Genomic DNA, 17,662 nt, shown 5'->3' on the forward strand with positions numbered 1-17,662 from the left:
CCCCCATAGCCTGGAGCTCAGGGGTTGTTCAAAATCCAGATCCCAGGTTTGCATCTCAAAGGGACAAGATGTGCGTAACTTAAATATCCATCCATGATGCCCAATGTACTACTTATGTACCCAGCATCTGCGGTTAGCCTCCTGCTGCTCAGTTAATGAAATGTGTGGTACCTTTTAAAGTGTGCACAGGTGTGGAATAGAGGAGATAAACTGAACAAGATTAGTTAGGGTTGTTTGAGTGGGTTTTTTTAACCAGCCTAGAGTGAACTGAAGTGAGATGAGATAGGAACTTATTTCCCTACCACTGGCTCCATAATAGGGGCTGCAGGTCACTAAAAGGTGAGAGGACAAGGCTGGAAATAGGGAGCTTTGGCCCCTTGCCTGGTGGATCTAGAAAAAAATATCCTATTTGTTCTGCCCATTTCTACAAGAAGAAGGGAGGACTCTGTGAAGTTATAAGAACCAGCACGATTAAAAGGGATAAAAGGAAATGCCTGAGAAATCAGTGGAACTCACTGCTGCAGGATACTAGCGAGGAAATAACATGGTGATATATTTTTCAAAGAGCTAGACATTTATATATATATTTTATATGCATGAGAATAGACTCTGCAGTCACAAGGGCTGCCAATCCCACCAGCTGAACTCCAGCTTGGGTTAGAAAGAAATTCTCCCTTATACCATAACATAGCATTGCTCACTGAGGTGATGTTCAGATAGGGCTGGTTTTGGAGGGAAGGGTTATGGCTTCCCTTAGAGCTTCCAAGACAGATTGCTGTTGGGCTGGATGGACAGTTGGGGCAAAATTTTCAAAAACACCTATGTGACTTAGAACCCTAAATTCCACACCTTGAATACTTGTACAGATGTGGTCACCCCCCCTCAAAAAAGATATATTGGACTTGGAAAAGGTTCAGAAAAGGGCAACAAAAATGGTTAGGGTATGGAACGGCCGCCGTATGAGGAGAGATTAATAAGACTGGGGCTTTTCAGCTTGGAAAAGCGACGACTAAGGGGGGATATCATAAAGGTCTATAAAATCATGACTGGTGTGGAGAAAGTAAATAAGGAAGTGTTATTTACTCCTTCTCATAACATAAGAACTAGGGGCCACCAAATGAAATTAATAGTCAGCAGGTTTAAAACAAACAAAAGGAAGTATTTTTTCACACAATGCACAGTCGACCTGTGGAACTCCTTGCCAGAGGATGTTGTGAAGGCCAAGACTATAACAGGGTTCAAAAAAGAACTAGATAAATTCATGGAGGATAGGTCTATCAATGGCTATTAGCCAGGATGGGCAGGGATGGTGTCCCTAGTCTCTGTTTGCCAAAAGCGGGGAATAGACCACAGGGGATGGATCATTTGATGGTTATCTGTTCTGTTCATTCCCTCTGGGGCACCTGGCATTGACCACTGTCGGAAGACAGGATACTGGGATGGACCTTTGGTCTGACCCAGTATGGGTGTTCTTATGTTCTTATGTTCCTGTTCAAAAGTGACTTAGGAGCCTAAGTCCATTGGATATGATTTGGACATCAGCTCCTAAGGGCCAGATGTTTAAAGGTACCTAGGTGTCTAAAGATGCAGATAGGAACCTAGCAGGATGCTCAAAAATGCCTAGGCAAGGTAGGCCCCAACTCCCATTCGATCCACTGGGAAACTTCCCTTGGAAGTTAGGTCCTTAACCTGCTTAGGCATTTTTGAAAATCCTACTAGGTGCCTGCATGCCTCTTCAGGTGCCTAAATCCCTTTGTGAATCTGGCCATAAGTCACTTTTGAAAATGGCATTTAGGTCCCTAAGTCACTTAGGTCCATGGGAAAATTTTACCCTTGGGCTGTTTTTGTTTGACAAAATATACTTCAAATCATTCCAGAGTAGGAGCAATAGATATCAATCATAAACATTCCCACAGAACTTGCCTCCATGAGACACCAGCTGACTGTCCCAGGTGTGCCTGATTCTATGAGGTGCTGAAACCGCCTGGGACTCACTGATGTCAATACTGTATTAAGCCAAGCACAAGGAGCAATCTCTAGGAGTTTGCCAAGGGCTGTATGGTGGAATGCTCCATCCAAGGTGACCCATCTGGACCTGTCTGCCTGTCCTCTGAGTGGGGTTTTGCCAAGTCAAAATTCCAAACAGCTACATGGAAGAGGCAGATGCATTTCTGTGTAGAGACTGGCGCACCTGAGCAAAGCAGAACCTGAGTTCCAGCCCCCTCCATCCCTGCCCTCCACGCGTCTGCTTGATTATTCTAGGAAACAGCATCTCTTGGTGCACATGAGTAAAGACAGCCCATTAGGTCGAGCTGTGTCCTGGCTTTGCAAGATGAATACACGTCATCTAGACTGAGACCACCAAACTCATTGTACTTGTGACCAAATTACATATGAATCCAGGCTTATATCTATAAAACCCCATAGCCCTTCAGTGCACACTAGTCAAATAGCAGTGGGATGGTACAGATTTGGAGACCTGATATCTGACTGCTGAGGTGCATTTCTAGTGTTGTAACCCAGGGCTGCAATAGCCAGGGATGCTGTGGGCCAGGATTGAAGTACACTGGCAGGGCTGTGGATGGAGAGCCTAGGTATGGAAGAGAAGAGGGTAGGGGAATGCAGTCATGACTGGCAGAGCTGTGGGTCCCAGACTAGGAATAGCCAGGGTTGCTGTGGGCCAGGATTGAGATGCATGGGCAGGGATGTTTAGGGAAGCTTTTATGTCATCATCTCACCCTCTCCCTGGCCCAGGCGAGTGCTGACAATCCATCACTTTCACCGTTGCTGACCCGCTCCTTCCCATCTTGACAAAACAAATGACTATGTTCCCCTGAGCCCCAAGCCCTGCTCTAGCCTCTTTCTTGCTCTTTGTGTGACTGCAGTGATGGGCGTGCTGGAGTCCAGAGGGGTGCTGCGGAAGATGAGCGACATGCTGGAGATGATGGTGAAGAGGATGGACGTACTAGCCAGGCTGGAGAATAGCACTGACTCCCGGAAAGGGGAGGAGGCACGTTTTTCTCCGGACAGGTCAGTGGCAGCGGGAATGGTGCCGTTTGGGATCAAAGTACCCCTTCCTCCAAACCCACCCGGCTCCGTTTACAAGAGAAGATCCCACACTGAAAGGTCTGATCCCTGCAAGATGCTGGGTGCCCTCCAGTGCCATTGCTGTCCGTGAGAGCGGGGCGTGCTCAGTACTTTGCAGGATCCAGACAATGAGAGCTTAGGGGATGCTGCTGCTATCAGCCGAGCTGCTGTTCTTTTGTGGAGGCTCAGCACATCCCCAGTAAAAGCGTGTTCCTTGCCTGAGTCTCTCGAACTGGAATAATTTCTCAGGTGCAGAGCTACTGCTCCCAGGATGTAACCACGTGAATGAGACATTACCACTACCTGGTGCTGGACGAATGTAGCCTCCTGATTCAATGGGTTCACTATACTAAAGCACTGACCTCCATATCAGCACCCTCTCCCCTGGCTCTGCAGCCCTAATCCCAGCCTGGTGTGGAGGGGGTTCCCGGAGGGCTGCAAAGCAAGCCCACCTCACACTCCCCCCTCAGGGTTACTCCTGTCTCATGAGGTTGCGTTCAACTCCCCACACCAGGCATTGCGACCTGGTGTATGGGCTTGCAGCACCACCCAAGTTTGGCCCAGCCATCCGTCTGTCATGATGGAGGGGCAGCCAGGCCAAACCTGAGTGGCGCGGTGCGCTCACGTGCCAGCTTGCAATGCCGGGAGCGGGAAGCCAGACCCAGCCCTGTGGGACAGGAGCTGCCACAGTGGGGTGAGTGCAGGGTGGGCTCGATTTCCAACCCCTTCTCCTAGGGCCTCCCCTCCGCACTGGACCAGAAGAAGTGTATGTGTGCCTGTTTTTTCACCCTTGGTTGCATGCTTTCTGTGCGTGCCATTGAATCCACGTGAAAGCCATCCCTGCATGGTGTCAGGAACAGCAAGCAGCAATGGCAGAGCCCGTGTGGTCTGGGGTTCTGTGAAACTGTTAGAACTCTGTCTGTGTGTCTTTCTGTCTGTCTGTCTGTCTCTCAGTCAGTTTGGGATTCCATTAAACTGTTGTGAATTTTGTGACACCCCCCCCCCGCCTTTATTTAAACTAGAGCTGAACCCAGAACAGACTCCCTGTCTATGATACTTCTATGGCCCTTGTCACTGTAGTAGTGGAGTGCATTTAATGCCTTCATCCTCACAACACTCCTATTAAGTAGGACAATAGGAAGGATGGCCCAGAGTTAGGGGGCTAGTTTAGGACTTGAGAGACCTGGATTAAATTCTGTGCTCTGCCACAGACTTCCTGTGTGACCTTGGGCTCATCACTTAGCCTCCCTGTGCCTCAGTTCCCCAACTCTACGATGGGGATAATAGCAAGGCTGTGTCTCACAGGGGTGCTGTGAGGATAAGTCCATTAAAGGTGGAGATGAGGGCCATATAAATTAGGTACTGTTAGCCTCTCTTACAACCGAGATGCAAAGAGGCTACGTGACTTGGCCAAGGTCACCTAGGAAACCTGTGGCAAAGTAAGGAATTGAACCCAGTTCTCCCAAGTCCTAAACTAGCACCCTGTCACTGAGCCATTATTCTCCCTCCTAGAGGGGAACACCTCCGGATCCCAGCTTTGTGGATCAGGCTCCCCCCATCTAATTTAAACTAACATTTTAAAAGCAAGAATGAAACATTCTTAAATAGGTCACCCTTGATATTAAACTTTCATTTAAGAAAGATTAATAGATATTACAAGCAACCTCCAGACGCGAGTAGCATGTGTTACAGAACATTATAAGCACGTTGACAGAAGACATTATAAATAGATATAAGCCAGGATTATAAACCACCTGTCAATCGTTTGGACTGTGTAACAACGTCTAATTGTTGAATAGTCATTTCTTAAAATATCTATTCATTATTTACTAACCCCTTTTAAAAGTGGGAGCTCTCCAGGGCAGAGACTGCCTCTTAGGATGTATTTGTACAGTGCCTCGCACAGCAGGGTTCTGATCTTCACTCTGCCTTTAGGCGTTTGCGGTAATATGAATAATCATGACCATGTGCCCTCAGAGAGGCTGCTGAGCCCTGGAAAGGGGCGGGGTAGGGATGAAAAGGAGAGAAAGAAAGAGAGGAGACAGGAAATCAGAAAACATTTGAATCCCTGCCTGTAATACAGCTCCTCATAGGCCACCTTAGGGAGCTAAGCCTCTGATTATCACCAGCTACGTGGAGTTTAAAGCCATGGTGCCCACTCACCCTCCCTCACCATTATCTTATTTTTCCCACCTACAGTGGAAACACTGAGTTATCTCTCCTCACTCTTTCCTGGCCTTTCCCCTCCCAGGGAGATACACACACAGAGCTCACAACAAACTGGTTAAAAGCTTATTAAGACTAGGAAGAGTAAGGAGGCCCATAAGATCCTGGTGCTTGGCTCCATTTCAGTTCCACAATCCAGCCCTGCTCTTAAATAAGACTGAGGCCATGTTCCCACTAAATGTGGCTGCTGACTTCTTTGAAGTTAAGCTTTGATTAAGTTAGCAGCAAATAATTGAGTGGCAGAGTATTATGAAGATTTCAGGTTTGCTCAGCTTTTTTCCCCCTTCTTCCTTCTCTGCTTTGCCTGGATGCTATTGCCTCTGGGTTAAAAGTCTCTCTGGCTTTTCCTCTCTCTCCCCTCCTGCCGCCTTCTGGCTTTCAAGGAAGAGAGGCAAGAAGTAACCCTTTGAGAAATGGCAGCAATCAGCCATGACCAATGGCACCCATCAAATCCCAATGACAGACTGATACCTTTCAACTGTTCTTTTCATTACAATCCCACTACCTTAAATGTTACTAAAAAGAGATCTATCTGGATCTGCAGATATAGATAGATAGATGAGCATGTATGAGGATATTGATGGAGAAAGAGAGAAAACATACACACATATACAACATGTCTATATAACACATTTATTTCTGCCACTCTGGAATCAACCACTGGACTATTAAATAAACCCTGGCACTATGGAATCAATTGCATTTTTTTTTTGCACCTTTGACCAGTTCACCAAAACTGCCGTCTAACCTCTCCCCTCTAGCAATACACCTATAATCCAAATGAGAAAATTAGTAATAGTGGCAGCAGTATTACAGTAATTTCCAAGAGGTCTCAACCAAGATAGAAACGCAATCGTATTGGCACTGTACAAACCCATAGTTACAGACAGTCCCTGCCCTGAAGAAATTACAATCTAAATAGGCATTAGAGATACTCCATTATTATCGCTGTTTTACAGAGAGTTGAAGGACTCAAGGCCACACAGGAGTCTGCTGTAGAGTCAGATATTGAACCCAGATCACGTGAGTCTCTGCCTGGAGCCTTGTCCACGAGACCATCCTTCTGTAGTTTCAGGCTCTATCCCCCCACCCAAAGAAGGAAAAAAAAAATGTAGAGACTGACATTTATTCTAGTCTGAGGTCCGCAGCTGGTCCCATTCACCCTTGGAACAGAAATGGGTTTTAAATTAAATATACGCATACTGCCAGGACTAGCAACACTTGCTACATCCCATTGCAGAGCTGGCATTCCCTGCTCCCCAGTGATCCATATTCTGCATCCATTTTCACACTGACAACTCGAGAGATGCCATCAGACCTTCAAATCGTGACATGATGATTTACTCAAAAGACATTTCACATCATTTTGAAAGGCCTTCAACATTTATTAATACTAATTTTTTCTGTCACTCGAAGGCCTGCAGAAATGGTGACTAAAGCAACCTGAACATACACATTTAAGAAAGAGCACTCGTAAAAATGTTAACGTCTAAAGAGATGTCTGAGGCTACGTCTACACTACACCGCATTTATGGCGGTGTGCGGGGTACGCGTAGCGACATGCCGCAGTGAAAAGCAGGCTGCGTCCACTGCTCCACGGGTCAGTGAAAGGCTCTGGCAGGGAGGAGGCAGTGGGGAAAGGCTTCAGCAGCTCCCTCTCCCAGAGCCTTTCACTGCAGCAAGAACAAGCCCTGGCAGGGGGAAGGCAGTGGGGAAAGGCTCAGCTGGAGCCTTTGCCCACTGCCGTCCCTGTCAGAGCCTTTCCCCACTGCTGGAATCTTTCTCTGTGCAGGGGGAAGGTTCCAGAAGCAGAGAGGCAGTGGGACACGACTCTGCTAAAAGTAGCAGCATAATGGGAAGGTACGGCTTGGACAAGCAGAGAGTTGTGGAGGGTATGTACTCGGTACGTACCCGCACCCTTCAAGCATATCTGTACTCTACTAGCCTGAGCCATTCCTCACTGTCTACACTGCTACTTAACTCTGTGGTAGGGGGGCTACCCGAGTACATACCAATACGCCTCCGAAAGAAGCGTGCCGTGTAGACATAGTCGTAAGTAACTTTTCTCTAAATTGTGTAGCAAATAAAATACATGGTGGTGTGCTGTGGCCTGGGAGGGATGACCTCCAACAGTCTGTTATGACTTTGCTACCCGTGAACAATGCAGATATCTCAAATCGGGTGTCGGTTAAACCTTCAGAGCAGTCTCATAATCATTTAATTTCTTATGACACAGCTAGACACACACCTATCCCTGTATTTATATTTACATGTCTATATGCAGATTTGTGAGGAAGGATGGTGTGGTGGTTAGGGCCCTAGGATGAGGAAGACTTGAGTTCAAGTCCCTGCTCTGCTACAGAGTTCCTTGAGTAAGTCGCTTAGCCTTTCTCTGCCTCAGTTTCCCATCTGTAAAATGGGAGGTGGCTGGCAGTCTAAGTACCTAAGACAAGAAACCAATAGAAGGCAGCCCTACCCAACCTTGATGTTGGAAACAGGAGATGAAGATAATACACACATCTGTGTTATAGAGGGCGTAGAAGTACTATGTTAAGGTTGCTTAATATTTCCTGTTATAAAAACTTCTATGACCATTGTGTTGGTGGAAAAAAGTAGTCGATGATTATGTAATTAAAGACTGTATCATAATGCATACACACAAGGGGGATCTAATGAAAGTTGCATGGAGAACCTTAAGTCTGGCATTTCCTGACTTTTTAGCTCTTGGCTTAAGCAACCTAAGTAATGTTGTTTTAACGTTTTAAAAAAATGTAGTTTATATCTCTATATAATGGAAAGTGTTGTGTAACCACCTGCACTACCTGTCATCTATACACATGTGTCAACAGTAATCCACTCTAGGGGTGGACATGAGTATTCATGACAGCACATGTGGTAGGCTCGCTCACCTTTGATGATTTTCTTGGCTAATAGCTGAATAGAACCAGTAACTTCAGATGACTTTCATATCTCCATCTCAGCGGCTTCACAACCAGGAGAAAAAATTAATAGCATTTTGGCAAACTGTTAGCCCTGATGATGTAGGTTAGAAATATCACATTTCAACTCAAGGATATTTCTTGTATTTAGAGCCCCTTGGGAAAGAGCATGCAAAACGTTAAGGGGATCACTTCAAATTGCTTTTGAACAATCACAGTCCCCTTAGAAAGACTGGTGGCCTTTTGTTGACCTATGATGGTCATATTTAAGACCCATAATGCATAGGTATCAGATTTCAAGATTTTAAGTTTAAAAGGGCAGTTGAGTGGTTGAAATCTGATGACCTTTTGGTGACCTCTGTTGGAAAGCTCCTAATGGATGGATGCTCATAAATACAATGATAACATTTCAAGATGGCCACTGATACTTTGTGTTGGTGTCAGAGAAAGACTGGAATGCTGGCACAGTTCAGACACTTGAGGATCAGATTTCTCTCTTGCATTTTGATAAGGTCTAAATGGAATGTTTTGATTTTTTGTTTTGAAATTTATTTTTTATTATATAGAAAGTATAAAAATGTTTAAAAATTTTAAATAGAAATGAAACACTTTGATTTTATTGAAGTGGAATGTTTTGATTGACCTTAAACGAGACATTTTCAAAAATGTCATTGTGTGTGAAATTTTAGATTTTTTAAAAATTTCATTCTGATTTGAATGTCAGAGTTTCCTGCAGAATGGAAATTCTGAGTTTCAACCAGCTCTGTTAAGTATGTTTAGAATATATGCTTCCCTAAGGTCACCCAACCAGCCAGTCATACTCCTTACCGGTCTGATATTCTTTTACCCATCATCATTTTCCTTTGCACCTCTTGACAGGGCTACTCTCTAATGTCCATGAGCAATGTATCCTCAGGCTACGCACACTGGGCATGTCTAGTTGTGTTCCCCTGGGTGCGTATTTGTTGTTGTGTTATAGACCTTTGCCTTTACGTTTTCCCGTGGGCATTTCACTGCCTCAGAGAACCATTTATGAGACTGGAATAATGGAAGATCTGACCTTCTCCTACTGTTTGGGTTCCTGGATGGTGGAAAACCAGAGCCTGTATTGTAACGGCACCATGAATGTGTCCATGGGAGTTTCAAATGGGCCAGGAAAACAAACCCAAATACAAATAGACACAAGGAGCCGAAGCATTACAGCAAATCTGAATGCAAACACAGAAATATAATCTAGAAATACAAGTATGGAACCATCACAAATAAAACATTTAACTGAAGCACAAATACTTAATCCCATGGGCACCCCTAACACACTATGAGGCTGTGTGATAACATATCACACTTCACTATCACACACAATAGCCTGCACGGGGAAGCAGGCCAGCTAGAATGACTCAGTGCAATCACATCCCAGTATACCTGGGGCCCACATAGTTCCCTCATTTCTATTATTGTCTGTTCTTTGAATCCAGATTGTTGACTTCAGGCTGAGCACGTGGGACAAACTGTCCTTATGGAAATGAATCCTGCATCACTGTCAGCTTACTGCCTTAGGGATTTTTTTAAAGCTCTCTCTTTGTTTTGGGTCTCTGTGTTCCCCCTGGGAAGAGTCTCTGAGCGGTCCATCCCTAGTAAGTCCTGCTGGTCTGAAGCAGGACAGGGGTTAAATACAATAAGAATTACAAAACTTTGTGCAGTTCTCAGCTTTGCAGCTCCTTCAGGTCCCCTGACTTGGTTGCCCTGAGCGGACCTGATGATCCAGAGAAACGGGAAAGTCCCTCTCCTCCCACCCTCCGCATTCTAGTCAAATGTATTTCCTACTGGTTAGGGAAGGGAAGCAGGAGCCAGGACTCCTGGGTTCTATTAACGGCTCTGCTTCAGCTTTAAAAAATCTTCAGTATTTCTGAGACACCTATAGTCTTTTTACTGAAGTCGTGTATTTCTGAATACTTCCCTCACTCTCAGAGGTCTTGTGGGGTTTGATATTTGTGCAGAAATCTGAGATCCTCTCATGAAGGTCCAAGAGAAGCAAAAAGTATTATTCTCATTACAAGGCACAGTGGTTTTGGGCAGCTTGTTGTCTGCTACACATTTTTTTTACTGATGAGTATCTTGTGACCTGTCAGTGGAGCCCTGCACGGGACTAATATAGATCCTGCTGTGGGACTGGGATCCCGCAGGACCCGCTGCCAAAATAGCAGGAGCAGCTGTGAGCAAGATTAAAAATAGTTCCATGCAGACTCATCTCTCTGACTTCTCTCAGTTGTCCCCTTTCTCTGCTGAATCAGACAGTGTTATCGCGGTGGGCAAGGGAGACCAGTTTGCTTGAGTCCTCATAATCAACCCTTTTTCAGTCTGAGATTCCCAACTCTGCTCTCTTCAGAGATGGCCAGTTCCTTCCTGATTACACTTCTCCATTCCGTTCAGGCCTCCGCCAGCTTTCCCCAAGCATCGGTGGCCACATTAGTATTTGTCTTTTAAATGCTTGAGGACAGCTTTGAAAGGGGAATATGGACCTGCTATACATGCCAAGATTTTTAATTCCCTTCGTTTATCCTTCCCAAAACATCACCCATGGAAAGAGTAGGCGGTACATCTGGGATTGGCTGGGATTAGTTTAGCCAGTGGGTGAGGAAGTTCTCTGCAGCCCTATCACTTCTATAGGCATGTTCTGATGGGCAAGTTTTCTTTGTTCAAACACAGTCCATCTCAGCACTCTGCAAACTTCCTGGTGCACTTAATCTGTCTTTCAGTACTTACAAAGTAACAAAGCACCTCACAAGTTTTAATTTATTTACCCTCACAACACTCCTGTGATGCAGGGGAGTGCTAGTAGCCCCATTTTACAGATAGTTTCCCTGTGCCTCAGTTTCCCTAAATGACTTGCCCAGGAAGTCTGTGGCAGAGCTGGGACTTGAACCCTGTCTCCCAAGCCATGGCTAGTGCTGTTACCACTAGGCAATCTTTCCTTTCTAGCCTGCTGCTTGTCCCCGTGAGCGCCACTGACTGATCTTTCAGGTATCAGTTAAAGACTATACAATTAAATTGTATTAACTTCAAAGGGCTTTTTTTTTTTTTTAGCATTTCTGGTTAACGATACCGACACATCAATTTCTCAGCCAGTGCTGTAAAACTGGGAACAACAGCAACACACAATCCCACTGTATCAACATTGCTTTTTACAATGCTCTCAGCTACTTGAAACCGGATCCCAATTCAGATAACAAAGCCTCAGATTTATAGAGCACCTTCATGGAGAAGAATGAGAATGTGACCTCCAGATGCTTTATGGAATATCTAGCCACACTTCACAACCCGGGTTTCTTGGGTGGGAAGACTGGCTTTTCCAGAAGAAACTGCGAGGGGAATTTAAGTGAACAGAATGTAATTAATTACCTGCACTGGAATTCTACTAGGACGTCAAGGCGAACAGCTCTACTCTGTTGAAAATTACCATAGGCTCTTTTATGGGAAAAGTTTTTAATGGCTATCACAGGTACAGGGCTAGCTGCATCTCTATCCCCTTTCTGATCTCTCTGAGTGCACCGCCTCAGGAGTTTGGCTTCTATCCTGTATCTTGTGAAACTCTGTGTCCATCTAAGTCTCCTCCCATCTTTTATGGCTGTCTTTATTTTCCCTTGCCAAAAAAAAAAGTGTGTGTCTGTGTGTGTCGGAGAAAGAGAGATAAAAGGTAAGCAATGGATTTCATAATAAAACAACAACTGCAAGTAAGTGTGCTGGCCAAGTGCAGAAAATTCAATACCCTTGTTAATTGAATGCAACCCTCGTAAATCACCAGAGGGAAGCAAAATTAAAACTTCTTATGGAAGCATCCTAGAGAGTTTATTTACTGGGCGAGGGAAATATTAGCTTGCATTGGAAATTATATTCAGCTTTGTGAGCCACACGGAGGATGGGGACTCCTTGGAAGTGACGGAGATGAGGTCAAGAAGGCTGATTGCCTGGTAGTGCTGTACCATCACCTCTGGATATGGCGCATATGGGGACATCACTGTTTGGTACCACCCCCGCCCAATGGATGGCCCATGCAAGATACTATTTGCTAATGACGATTCATCTTGAGGCTTAATTACTGCAAGAGTTCAGTTAATTTCCTCACGCTTTAAGCATTTGTTTCTGTAATAGTTACATGACTCCAGATTCCCCTTGTAATTAAAGTCTTACAAAATGATACTGAGTGGGTGTCCAGTTGCCTGCCAGCTTGGGTCTATTAATTTCTAAATTGTTGCCGTTGATAGTCTGGCTTTAGAGACAATGCTGCCAGATGCTACTTCTCCCCGATATATGTCTAAGCCTTGATCATCATTTCCAGCTACCTCAGGGTCTTGTTTCTGCACCGGGGTGAAGCAATGTGAAAAAGCATTTTAAAGCAGGACTCAAGAATGGGTTCTATTCAGGGCTCTGGCCCTAAATTGGAGTGTGACCTTGGGCATATCCCTCTATATCTTGGCTACACCCAAGTTTACCTCCCTATGGTGTTATGTGGATTCTCTGATGGTTGCAAAGTGCTTTGTGGTCCTCAGATGATGGGGCTGGTGAGTCAGAGCTGCTATATTCTACTCCTGGTTCTGGCACTAGCTTGATATGTGACTGGGATGGGCCAATCCCTGCCTCAGTTTTCCCATCTGTAATTTACATTTGGTGGTTTCATGTGGTTCATTTAAGAGCTATAACGTGCATAGTGATCCCCAAATGAAAAGGGGCTGTGTAAACTACCACGTTAAGTGAAGCTTGTCTTAAGTGACTGTTGGAGGGTCTGACAAAAATTGCTTGAAGATAAAGGTGGAGAAGAATCATACTCAACGTCTTCCAATGGAGGTGGAGCAGAACAGTGCTCAGTTGGTGGCAGGAATCCTTTAGCTGCTGTCTTAAGACATGAAGTTGGCTAGCAAGTGTGGGCTGCGGCCCACGTTTCGTGGTGGTGTTATTTTGGTAACCCTCTCTTTAGTTTGAACGCACACAGTCCAGGGCCTGCATTAGCATAACAGCAAAAATAAATACATGTATCAATAAATAAATCGCTTGATGTTCAAAGCCAGACACTAGAAAATGCAGCAGTGAGTGTTCTCCCCCCGTCTCTTTCCTGCCCTATAGGTCTATAGGCTTATTCTGTCAAGAGGAAGAAAGAAAACATGTATGTGGCTCAGGTTACATGGGAGCCAGTCATTTCCCTTCAGCTCCCACTGTCATTTCCATTTTATATCACTTATTCTCCAGCAGAAACACTGCCCAGAGTTAGCTAGATGGTGCTTGAGACAACCTAGTTAGGGGAAATACTGTATCAGAATTCTAGCATCTGGAATTCCACTTACCCACCCAGGGGTGGGGATGGAAAAAAGGAGACAAAGCTGAGGATATCCCTGGCCTCTGGGCTGGGAGATTTCCCCTAGGAATGGTTGGTAAATCAGTCTCTCATTCAAGGAGGGAAAGGAAAGGTGATACCTCATGTTTCAGCCTCCTTGTTCCCTCTGACTACTGGGTACTAAGGGTTGAATCACACTGAGGCCCTGGGGGAGGCACAAATAGTTATTTCATTCCCATTTTACCTAGAGAGACTGAAGGGCTGTGACTGGCACAGGTATTTATATGATCACTAATCATTTGTGTTACAGTAGCACTAACAGGCCCCCAACCCAGATCAGAACCTCACTGTGCTGGGCACTGCCCATACTCATCATAAGAGATGGTCCTACCCTGAGGAGCTCAGAGTCTAAATAGACAAGACAGGGAAAGGCTGGAAGGAGAAACAGGCACCAAGAGGGGAAGGGAGCAGTCCAAGGTCACATAGCAAGTTAACAGCAGAGTCTGGAATAGAATTCAGGTCTCTCAAGTCCCAGTCTAATGCCCTAGACATTAGACCAGGCTGACTTGCGCTAAGGTACCTGTCATTCTGGTATCTGGGCTTTACTTGCGCTCATCTTGTTGAATTAGTATCATTTGTCCACCCATGCCTGGGTTCCCCTTATTCCCATTGTTGCTGCAGAACCCAGCCTTCCTGGTCATCCCCTCCAATGCAGTTTGCTCAGGCTAATTCCTTAATAGTCCTCCCTCGCTGGTTATATTTTTGTTTGCTTTCAGCCCTACGTGTCAGTGCGCCGGGAGCCCATTTATCACAAGGCTGCGTGAATTAGGTCTCTCTACACATTAGCATTTCATGGCAAAGCGCCAACTCTGGCCCTTTGGAGCCAGGGCTTGTCACATTTTCCCAGATAATTTACAAACGAACACCTCCAAGCTGCCTTCCAGTGAAGAACTGTTGTTTGCAAACTAAGCTGGGCAAGGAATTCTCCTCCTCTGGCCCTGGCCCAGAGCAGAAACCCCATTGGGCTCAGGAGGTTTGAACTGCAGGCAGTGGGTCAGGAGAGCACCAGGGAAATGGGGGGAAAAGTCAGATAAGGGGAATGCATCCGATGGAAGTGAGCTGTAGCTCACGAAAGCTTATGCTCAAATAAATTGGTTAGTCTCTAAGGTGCCACAAGTACTCCTTTTCTTTATAAGGGGAATAGAAAGCCTTGGGGTGATGGGATACCAGTGTCCTGAGTATCTTCTCTCACTATAACTCCTTTGAGTGCAGTGGTGTCACTTCTGATTTACACCAGTGTCAGAGGAGACTCAGGCACCAACGAACCTTCAGTCAGCAATAAGATACCTCTGATTTCAGACCACTTTAGCGTGACAGCCCCACCTGGATGTCTGAGCATCATCACCCGGCTAACAAACTGGAGACCAGTGCTGGACTCTGATTTGTGAAATGTCCAGCATGGAGGGGAGGCAGAAGAAAGCCACAGAAATGTCTCAAAGCTGCCGGCGGAGGCAGAGATAATGCCTTGTAGTGCAGTTAGCAAATAATCATGCAAGCCACACTAAAATGTACTGTGTGGAAGACAGAGAGTGGGGCGTCCCCAGGCTGGGGAGCTATAGATCATAGCAATCCAGGAGATAGTTTAGGGAGGGGATAATTCTCTGCCTTCCTCCCGTATGTATAAACCAGTGCTGTTTCCAACTGGAATCCCTTCCCTCTTCCCTGAATCTACCCTCCCCTGGTGTGTCACATGGGTCAGATCTGGTCTCATGGGTTCCAGCCACTAGATTCCACATGTATATAAAATATGTAACTGGCAAAGGAAGCCAAAGGCCGAGTGAAGTAGAAGCAAATGAATGGAGGCTGGAGAGATTCTCCTAGCCAAGGGTCACTGTACAAACTGAACAGTGCACTGGGCTTAATCATGGGATCCTGCAGACTGCTCTTTTTCCATGGGGCCGACTTTCTCCCAGGTCAGCCCCAAAGCCAGAAGCTCTTAGGACCCCACTCTTACAGTCTCAGGGGACAGAGTAATTTGCTCTGACTGATTCTTCATCTCCTGGCTGGGGCCCCTGGCATAAGATCAGGCATCTGTGCTGTGGCCATTAACCCTCCTGCTTCCCACCAAAGGGCGAGTTCCTTACAGCCAGTCACAGCAATTTATACAAAGAGCAGCCCAGTTTCTTCTTTGAAGGCCAGTATCAAAGAACACGCGTTTAGCGCTGACGGTGATTAGCCACATACAAAGCACAGAATCTACAGACATACATATAGTGTCACGTATGCAGTGTAGGTAGGAGATATTGAGATGTTAACTCCTGCAGTATTGAAGATAAGCAAATAGAGGACTGGGCCAAAAGAAATCTGATGAGGTTCGACAAGGACAAGTGCAGGACGGAAGAATCCCAGGCACCGCTACAGATGAGGGACTGAGCGGCTCGGCAGCAGTTCTGCAGAAAAGGACCTCGGGGTCACAGTGGACAAGAAGCTGGATATGAGTCAACAGTGTTCAGAGTAGCAGCCGTGTTAGTCTGAATTCGCAAAAAGAAAAGGAGTACTTGTGGCACCTTAGAGACTAACCAATTTATTTGAGCATAAGCTTTCGTGAGCTACAGCTCACTTCATCAGATGCATTCAGTGGAAAATACAGGGAGGAGATTTATATACGCACAGAACATGAAAAAATGAGTGTTATCATACACACTGTAAGGAGAGTGATCACTTAAGATGACCTATTACCAGCAGGAGAGCGGGAGGGGGTGGGAGGGGCAAAGAAAACCTTTTGTAGTGATAATCAAGGTGGGCCATTTCCAGCAGTTAACAAGAACGTCTGAGGAACAGTGGGGGGAGGGGGGGAATAAACATGGGGAAATAGTTTTACTTTGTGTAATGACACATCCACTCCCAGTCTCTATTCAAGCCTGAGTTAACTGTATCCAGTTTGCAAATTAATTCCAATTCAGCAATCTCTCGTAGGAGTCTGGTTTTGAAGTCTTTTTGTTGTAATACTGCGACTTTTAGGTCAGAGATCGAGTGACCAGAGAGATTGAAGTGTTCTCCGACTGGTTTATGAATGTTATAATTCTTGACATCTGGTTTGTGTCCATTTATTCTTTTACGTAGAGACTGTCCAGTTTGACCAATGTACATGGCAGAGGGGCATTGCTGGCAGATGATGGCATATATCACACTGGTAGATGCGCAGGTGAACGAGCCTCTGATAGTGTGGCTGATGTGATTAGGCCCTATGATGGTGTCCCCTGAATAGATATGTGGACACAGTTGGCAATGGGCTTTGTTGCAAGGATAGGTTCCTGGGTTAGTGGTTCTGTTGTGTGGTGTGTGGTTGCTGGTGAGTATTTGCTTCAGGTTGGGGGCCTGTCTGTAGGCAAGGACTGGCCTGTCTCCCAAGATCTGTGAGAGTGATGGGTCGTCCTTCAGGATAGGTTGTAGATCCTTGATGATGCGCTGGAGAAGTTTTAGCTGGGGGCTGAAGGTGATGGCTTGTGGCGTTCTGTTATTTTCTTTGTTGGGCCTGTCCTGTAGTAGGTGACTTCTGGGTACTCTTCTGGCTCTGTCAATCTGTTTCTTCACTTCAGCAGGTGGGTATTGTAGTTGTAAGAATGCTTGATAGAGATCTTAGAATCATAGAATCATAGAATATCAGGGTTGGAAGGGACCCCAGAAGGTCATCTAGTCCAACCCCCTGCTCAAAGCAGGACCAATTCCCAGTTAAATCATCCCAGCCAGGGCTTTGTCAAGCCTGACCTTAAAAACCTCTAAGGAAGGAGATTCTACCACCTCCCTAGGTAACGCATTCCAGTGTTTCACCACCCTCTTAGTGAAAAAGTTTTTCCTAAGGTCCAATCTAAACTTCCCCCACTGCAACTTGAGACCATTACTCCTCGTTCTGTCATCTGCTACAATTGAGAACAGTCTAGAGCCATCCTCTTTGGAACCCCCTTTTAGGTAGTTGAAAGCAGCTATCAAATCCCCCCTCATTCTTCTCTTCTGCAGGCTAAACAATCCCAGCTCCCTCAGCCTCTCCTCATAACTCATGTGTTCCAGTCCCCTAATCATTTTT

General features: G+C 45.7%; 1 protein-coding gene across 2 annotated transcripts in view; it reads left to right on the top strand.

Annotated features, from left to right (window-relative positions):
• Positions 1–17,662, top strand: part of MGAT5B (alpha-1,6-mannosylglycoprotein 6-beta-N-acetylglucosaminyltransferase B) — a 182,445-nt gene that overhangs the window by 64,894 nt on the left and 99,889 nt on the right. For both annotated transcript variants that reach the window (XM_075119315.1, XM_075119316.1), the window contains exon 3: positions 2,886–3,030. In XM_075119315.1, the coding sequence (XP_074975416.1) occupies positions 2,886–3,030 (145 nt within the window). The remainder of the gene's footprint in view (positions 1–2,885; positions 3,031–17,662) is intronic.

The sequence above is a fragment of the Caretta caretta genome, chromosome 14 (assembly GCF_965140235.1).
Source record: "Caretta caretta isolate rCarCar2 chromosome 14, rCarCar1.hap1, whole genome shotgun sequence".
NCBI classification, from domain to species: Eukaryota; Metazoa; Chordata; order Testudines; family Cheloniidae; genus Caretta; species Caretta caretta.